Source organism: Hyalella azteca, unplaced genomic scaffold (assembly GCF_000764305.2).
Source record: "Hyalella azteca isolate HAZT.00-mixed unplaced genomic scaffold, Hazt_2.0.2 contig9347, whole genome shotgun sequence".
NCBI classification, from domain to species: domain Eukaryota; kingdom Metazoa; phylum Arthropoda; class Malacostraca; order Amphipoda; family Hyalellidae; genus Hyalella; species Hyalella azteca.
The window spans coordinates 276,504-284,752 of NW_025939421.1; the positions used below are offsets into that span (position 1 = coordinate 276,504).

General features: G+C 40.8%; 1 protein-coding gene across 1 annotated transcript; it reads right to left on the reverse strand.

Annotated features, from left to right (window-relative positions):
* Window positions 1-1,302: 1,302 nt before the first annotated feature.
* LOC108672747 (protein neuralized-like) lies at window positions 1,303-6,881 on the reverse strand. The gene is made up of 3 exons (XM_018160471.2): window positions 6,055-6,881; window positions 3,150-4,457; window positions 1,303-2,972 (listed from the first exon to the last, which is right to left on the reverse strand). The coding sequence occupies exons 1-3, from the start codon at window positions 6,236-6,238 to the stop codon at window positions 2,287-2,289; spliced, it is 2,178 nt and encodes a 725-aa protein (XP_018015960.1). The 5' UTR covers window positions 6,239-6,881; the 3' UTR covers window positions 1,303-2,286.
* Between the last annotated feature and the right edge of the window lie 1,368 nt (window positions 6,882-8,249).

Sequence of the window (8,249 nt, forward strand, 5' to 3'; positions counted from 1 at the left end):
GTAAAAACTTTATGACCAGGTTATGGTAGGATCAAAACAAATTGTCAAAAACTAAGAAAATGTATTATCTGACTTGTATTTACAGCGAGACTATCGTCCTCATCGAAACAAATCAGTGGGCACGGTGATGCCGCGACATGCCAATACCGAACGTTTAGGACGGCTGAGTGCTATAATTCATAGCATCATCTGTCATCTGAGTCACCAAATTCAACTCAAGAAAAAACCTAATGTCGGGCTGATTTAACTCATTTCATTCACATCACATTCATGTTCTATCTTAGTACCGTAATACGTTTACCTGCTAGAAACTGAATTTTTTTTTATTATTGGAAATTCCATTCACATGAAATGCATTCAGGGTGGAATAAACGGTGATGGATTTCGGAGGTATTCAACATAAATATTACTCTGTCTGTTGAGTAGGTCGGGCCTTCCTGAAAGTTCGATGTCATGTTTGTGTCAGAACCGGTATCGATGCACTCGTGTAAGCATCACGGAAGCACTCATTTTGGGAGTAATGTTCGAATATTGAGAATACTATCAGCATATACCCTTCAATGACGTCAGGGACGCTACTAACTTAGCCCAACTTTTCACTAGTCCACGCCTTGATCCCATCATTCGCCGGCATTAAAGCAGAAATCTCAACTGTTCGCAAGACTTGAAAAAAGTTCGCTTGTTCGGCAGGACGCCTATTGCTCGAATGCCATCATTTAGGTCAGCTGGACTCTTCATGCTGGGATTACATTCCGCTTTCTCCGGCTGAGCTCATTTTGTTAACTATCACTGAAGAGATGCTAAGGAGGAGGGGATTGAACTTATACTAGCGAGGGGCTGGAGGGGGACAGCTCCCTAGAGGGGATGAACTGAACTGACTATAAATAGATGGTATACAGTGGGGCTGAACCCACTAAACCTAGAGAGCGGCTGATCCAAGCCTCAACTTAAATTTTTTCAAGCCTGTATTTCATAGACCGTTGCAAAAATAGAATGACTTAGAAGAACCACAACCCCTCTAACGGGACTGCTATTTGCAACTTCTTAATTAATTATCACCATGCGAATGAATTTTACTAAGCGCAGTTCAAACTAGTTCACTTTTATAATTTATGGAGAATAAACAAAATCCACTCTGGTAAAATTAAGCTCAAGATCAATTTTTATTTCACCTCGAGCTGATTGACCATTTTTTCTAACTTGGCAAAAATAAAGTCCACTGCAACTGCGCAATTTTAACTGAATTATAATAATTGGATTTCTAATGGAAAGGGAAACATCCATGGAAAATAAAAAGTGACACGCTGGAACTTTTTTTCTTCAGTATAAATAAGCTAAGTATTGAGTAGTCAACAATTAAATTGTAAACAGAGTCAGTATCTAAGTACTTTGAGATCTACGTCGATAGGAGAAAGCTGGTATCAAGAGACAGACTGCGAAGACAATTACAGTGAAAAAAAAACGAATCAAGCAATTTTTACAATTCAAATTAATAACCCTAAATTTTTAATTATCATAATTACCTTTGTTGAGCAATTATTGTTTCGAATGATAGTGATTTCACATTTTGTTGACTAGGTCCACATCAACAAGAACTGCATCGTATTTTTATTCAAAATAATACCTTAAATACGGCGTGAACCTAGACGAAAATTGGGAATTTACCAAAGCATGGACAAGACTGCTGCTCGGTACTCCCTCATTTACCAAGATAGGTACCCTGCAGTTATTTGGTCACGACCCTAAACTAATTGACGAGAAAAAAGAAAACTCGCAAGATAATCCAACGAGTTTGAGGTCGAGGTGAAAAAAAAGTAAAAAATACAACGGAAAAACTAAAATTACCATGTTAACACCAACATATTGACTAGCTTAGAACACGTCTGTTCTCGTAAACAACCAGGGAAAATAATCATCAGAATACCTAGAACAAGAATAATCTTAGGTCTACCTCTAGGAGAAGAATTATCACTAGGCAAACAGTATGAAGATCACCAAATAATAAAAAAAGTACCATTAATAAACCTTGTAGCACAAGAACATCTATGTAAAGTGAAATGACATAAACCCTGGTTCTTCAAGTTTGGATAACATTTTCACTGAAAGAAGTTACGCAACACAAGAAAATAAAGCTCTCGGGTTCTTGAAACCCTTCAGTTTTGATATGAACTTGTTGATGCTTGGAAATAACTCTAAGAGCTCATTATAGCTTCTTCAATTTAAGAAAATAGACACTTTACAAGCTCTAGTCGCAGGAAATTTAAGATTGGCTACCAACTACGAACACTACGCTCGATAGGTCCTTATAACATCCTTAATTACAGCTCTACAAATCGGACAAACTCCGCCACCTCTACCCTTCCACTGCTGAATGGCACAAGTGTAGCACATGCACATGTGACCGCAACTGTACAGTACAGAGTCGATGTGCCTTTCATAACAAACTGAACACTCAGACGCATCCATGGAGTTGTTGTTACCAGGCGAAGACGCTTGATGGGATGTAGATGATGAAGAAATTAATGAAGTATTGCAAGTGTTGTTGGCGACGGAGTTACCCATCATCTGAGTAGGTACTCTTTTCTCGAAAGTGACAGGGAACTGAACTTGTATCCTAGTAACAGAATCATTTCTTGCCAGCGTTTCTCTTGGAACGGGGGGTCTAGGATGAGCGTTATACCGCACTGGTGAAGGAGCCTGGAGGCTTTCGTTGTAGGAGTGCGTGGTGTGAACATATGCACGGTTTGGGTAGGTAGACGGAGCTGGGGTGCTTCCCATGATGCGGTTATCTTCGGCAGGCCCTGCAGGGGGAACGACGTTGCTCAGACGACTGACCGACTGGGTGTTGGAGGACGTGGTATTTGTTGAGTGCGTCTGTTGAGCAATGGGTGCGGTGCTCGGCTCAGTACGAGACTGTGCACGGTGGCCGCAGTCCATGGAGTTTGGAGAAGCAGATGATGAGTCCATCTCATCTGGAATAGAAGAAACAATTAGACACTGAATCAAAAGCTTGAATACGATTTTCAATAAATCTAAAATTTAATGGTTCAATTTATTTGTAACATTAAAAATAGCAAAAATAGGGCTTGCAGTCCAGGACAAAGCTTTTTAATAATAAATTTTACCTTAACATAGGAATGAGAACCTACCAACAGCAGATTGGAGACGCATTTGCAGGTCCCGGTGCTGCTGTTCCAAAGCGCGGCTAGGATCAGGCACCTTGACGGCTCCCACCATCCGTATTTTAGCCGTGTGACCGAAGACGTCGAAGAAGGCATGAAGCTTCAGCGAACTGTCGACGTGCATGATGACATGTGGAGATCCGTTGTTCTTCGCAAATGTTATTTGCCCGTTAGCGCTGTATGTGAAGGACAATTCATCTCCCACCTTCGGAGAAGCCGCGACGTCCTTACATACAACCCAGTACTCGGACCGATCCAGGAGCTCATCGCAATCTTCTGGCAAATCGGCTGACGATAGGTCGGCCGGGTCTGCAGAGGTCACGCCGAATGCCATTGCACCGACATAATGATGCTCATTAGCCAAGACTTGTAAAACAATTTTCTCATTCATATTAAGAGGCCGTCCAGTGAAGACGTATCCTTTGCAATACTCGTTGTAGCTTCGCTTTGCTACCATCCTATTGCGGTCAGAAAAAGAAATATTCGCGCCTTTTGTGTGGTGAAACGAGAGTGGTTGGAATGAAACATTCTGATGTACCATCAAAGGCAGCGAATTGCCAGTCGATTCATATTCAATGGCTTGAATCACCATTGGGTCAGTAATGCGGAGATTTCCAAAACCAGGAATAGTAACGGTGTCTTCAGCTACGTCGCTGGAAGGGTAAGGCTGAGTTGGTTGTGCAGGAGAATTCCTATTGCTGATGGCGCCATTCGAAGTGCGTACGACGGTGGCGCTTCTTCTGTAATCATCCCTGTTGTTCATGGAGAAGGAAGGGTCTACGAACTGAAGAGAAGTACTGTTTCCATAAACGTCAACAACCACCCAAAGTGGACCTTTAACGTCTACACCGTTCAGAAAGACACCGATCTCTGTATCGTCCATACCATATATAACATCTCCGGCAGAATTGACGTAGAAGTAAAGAACACTGCCTTGATGCGCGTATCGCTCGCTAAGCGCCTTTGCCCAGCAACCATTTCTGCTTGTGAGATCTGGACATACGTATTTTGGCAATGCACCTCTCATGCAATCGGGGTTTACTGAAGTGAGACCAAAACGCAGAACTCCAGACCAGTTCGAGGAAATCTCGAGCAGTCGAATGCATATTTTCTCGTTGATGGAGACACTTCGATTGGAGAAGGCGATGCCTTTGCAGAAGCTCTGTGTTCTTCGTACAACGGTTCCTTCGTTCGTCACTCTAACGTTTTCGCCCATGACGCTGTGGAAAAGCAGGGGTGGGCGAGGGAAAGTTGCGGAATCCGACCATCTCGGAGCTGCAATAAAAAAAAAACGAAATGAGTACAAGAGCGAATGGCGGCAGTTACGCAAACTTATACGAAATATTTGAAGATATACAATTGCGTTGGGCGTTAACAACATAAAATTAATCACGAACAAAGAGAAAAACTCAAACGGTGTTTATATCAATATCTGAAGGCGATTTGTTCACATTAGACATTTAAAGGCTTGCAGGGAGTTGTTACCATGTTTATTTAAATACCTTCACTAACACCAAAGAAATTATCGATGCAATAATGATAATTAAGAATTATTCAAAAATTGTGCTCAATGATGGCTGCATGCCATGCAAACATAAATTAAACACACTGAATGAGTAAAATCAATCTGTATCCCTGCAATACAAATTCACACCCCACTAACTAAAAGATCGGGTCTTCAGCTTCATTTTCGATTTTTAACACCAATGCTAGAACGGTTTCGATCAGGTCGTACATTCTTCTTATAAGTGTACTTCAATAACACATGTTTTGACTTAGTTTGAAAATCGAGGATAAATAAAAACAAAATAAACTAGAATCGGTGCTACAACTACGAGAAAGTTAGCCGGTTATGTAGTCACTCCCAAAAGAATGGGAGCGGTGAAAATAGGAACGCTCGACCCGCAGAGTTCTGTCAGATATTACTGGTGGTGTTCTTTTGGAAGGTATTTCTTTTGATAACTAAGTATCAAATGGAGTAAAGTAGCAGGCTAGCATAGATGGCCATGACTATAAAATAGTTGGGTTGATGATTTGACGTCAATAGAAGGCCAAGCTTTCCTCATGCAGCCTTAATTTCCAATAAAAATCGGAACCAAGTTTTTTAACTTCCATATTTAGATAAATTTATTAATATTTAATATTAATAGCGTACAACGATAGGGAATTGCCTCATGATTATGAATACACTCATTATTTAATCGTGACCATGAAAATTACAAAAACGTTCCACTTCTTTTATCGATTATTATTAAACTACACAGAATGAGTTCTTTAGAACAATGGGGACAGAATTAATAAAATGTAGCGTAATCATTTTATATTGCATATGTATGAGCACTGAAACGAGCAAACCGATAGCAAGGCAACAGAGGCTTGCTAACAAAGGCCCTAAGCTCTCCTGATGAGATACCACTCAACAAAGAACCTAGAATGCGATTTCGGTGAAAGCCTGTGCCAGGGCTGGTTAACCTTTGTGTGACGTGGACCTTCCATAAAGAATAACAGTTATCATCTCGCAAATTATTTAGAAGTCTTCAAATATAGTAGTAGGGTATACAAAATGTTACTGTAATAGTACTTCACGCCCAACAACGAAGAATGTTGTGAAGCTCGAGATAGTGGAATATCTTTGCGATGAGTCCTATATATTTCTTCCTAGTACATTTACGTGCAAGTTTGAAGGTCAAAACTCAATTTTTGCACTCCAGTTATTAAACTGCAGAAGTATATGTTCAATGATACCCAATCCACAACCTGACAGTTAAATCCTCACGGCTGTACAAAAAAACTTTTTACTGCAATTCGGAGGACATGAAAACTCGCGAATGAAATCATGCGAACTTACAAAACTATTGAGACAGTAACTAACCTAATCCCATTTTCCTCTTCAACTTCTTTAGTCCCTTCATCCTCTTGAGCAGATGTCCGGTGTTCACGCACTGCACGGTTCGGGTTTCCAACGCACGTTCGACGCAGATGGCAGGCATTTCAGGGAGTTTGGGAACGGAGGGAGGAGACAATCGACGAACGGTGCGCTTGCTGATCTGGCGCATCTGAATAGTCCTTGGCCAACACGCAATAACCGGGTAAACAGCAAAAAACTTATCAACTTTGATCTTCAGAGGTTAGAGTGACTTTTAGTTTCAAAATTCATTAAAGTGCCCGCTGAATTTCAAAGTTGCTAAAGAACGTAATATTAGGTTCAGTATGCACAAGGTTTTCGTTCACAAAAGAATAAGTTTTGTACACTGTTTCAAATCATAAAAGTCTACAGTTTGGATGCGCATCTGGTACGGTGGTTTTAATGAAACAGAAAAACAAGAACTGAACAACAGAAATTTGTGAGCTCGAGATCAATAGCCTGGAGATTTTATGCACACGACGGAGTACGGGACTCTCTCCGATTCGTTGCAAGCAGCTTTTCAATGCTCCAGTGAAGCTAACTTAGGCACTTTCTAATTCTCACAAAATCACAACACTTGATGAGATCACAAGTATATTTAGCGTTGTTGCAAGTCTAAAACTCTTTGCACGAGTTCAGGACTACTTCAAGAATGACAGGAGTTTGACAAGCACGTAACTTCCAAGGACAATATTTCACTGACGGCTAGGCCTAGAGTGACTAGCCTAACCACCTCCTGCGACGGTCTTGGTATGAAGACTGAGCCGGGAGCTCAGCAACTGGCGGCGTGTCGTCTCCCGGTGTGCGCCAAGCGCGAACGGCTGCGCAGCTGGTGATAAATGAGAAACGGGGAGGGAAGGTGTGGCTAACTACCACAATAGTCTGGCGCTAATTACTTCAAGAATATAGTGATATTCAACTTACTCAAAGAATGACTTCTTAATAATAAATGGTCATTGAAAATATCGCTATGTGGAGTGATGCCAATTATTCAGATATTCTCGTCGATTTAGGTAATAATTTTAGGAATTTCGTATAGCGACACTGCGACAGAATATCTGATGATAATTTTTCAGTTGGAAACTCACGTAACATATTGTTCCTACCTAAATCAGTGAATTACAGAATACTCAGACGTGAAAAAAACATTTCAACTTCAAAACTTGCTCTTTTGGCTGTCATTCTAACCGGAAGTTGTCGTCTGATAAATCGAGTTTAAAACAGATAATTGGAATGCTTGAACCTTCCTTGTTTTGAGAAGGGATCACGGTAGCAGATGCGGCTTAGCCAAATTCGCCCACACACCAGACGTCAGTCACCGGACGTCGCTATGGCTCGAGCGGCCATCCACGAGCCCCTACTCAAAAATAAGTGTGATACCCAAATTACTTCGGCCAATCAGAACTTCGTTTTGAAAGATATCTTTAGCCGGAATGATTTGTAAATAAAATTCTATGTTTCAAATGACACTTATTTGCTTCAAAAGTTACGTATACCAGGCAATGACTTCGGTACTCGATTTACGAGCATCGAACAACTCAAGGTCTCGAATTAGTGTCTCTGAACACAGCCTCTGCACGCATCTGAATCTCGCCTTTTTGTGTTAACCGAAATGAAACGAATCATAGAAAACCATAAACTTGTGAATCTTCGTTCAACTAAATTATTGCATAAATATTCCGAAAATTATTTAAATAGTGGCCTTGTCGAAATAAACTGGCAAGATGGATGACATATACGAGTATTTAATTTGAGTAACTTTCAACCACTTCAACAGAAACTGTCAATAAGTTGAGTACGATCGAGGCCACAGACTTCAAGCTTAATTGAGGACTTGTAGTCTCGTATGGATGTTATTTTATGAAGGTTTGATCTTTAAGTTAGCTTGTTGCATGATCTAGAAATGCATTTTGCGTGCTAGGGTGGCATGAAGGTACTACTAGTTTAATTTTATTTACGCTTAAGGTGTTGTTGTGAACGATGGATTGAAGGATCCGTTTATCTGCTTTATAACCGCTGGTGTACGTATTTAGTGTGAAATCAGTGCAGTCATCGTCTTCGTTTTTAGCAAGAAGTGGTTATCGAGCATGAATGAAGAGTAGACATGCAGCACCTTCTCAGCAGGGCGGAAAGAATGGTGAGTGTAGGACAGGAAGCAGCGG

Excerpts from the sequence above, each read along its gene's own strand:
- LOC108672747 (XM_018160471.2), bottom strand. The coding sequence starts at position 6,238 with ATGCGCCAGATCAGCAAGCGCACCGTTCGTCGATTGTCTCCTCCCTCC. Across the intron at positions 4,458-6,054 it reads GAAGAGGAAAATGGGATTAG|CTCCGAGATGGTCGGATTCC; the intron begins GTTAGTTACTGT and ends TTTTTATTGCAG. Across the intron at positions 2,973-3,149 it reads GCGTCTCCAATCTGCTGTTG|ATGAGATGGACTCATCATCT; the intron begins GTAGGTTCTCAT and ends CTTCTATTCCAG.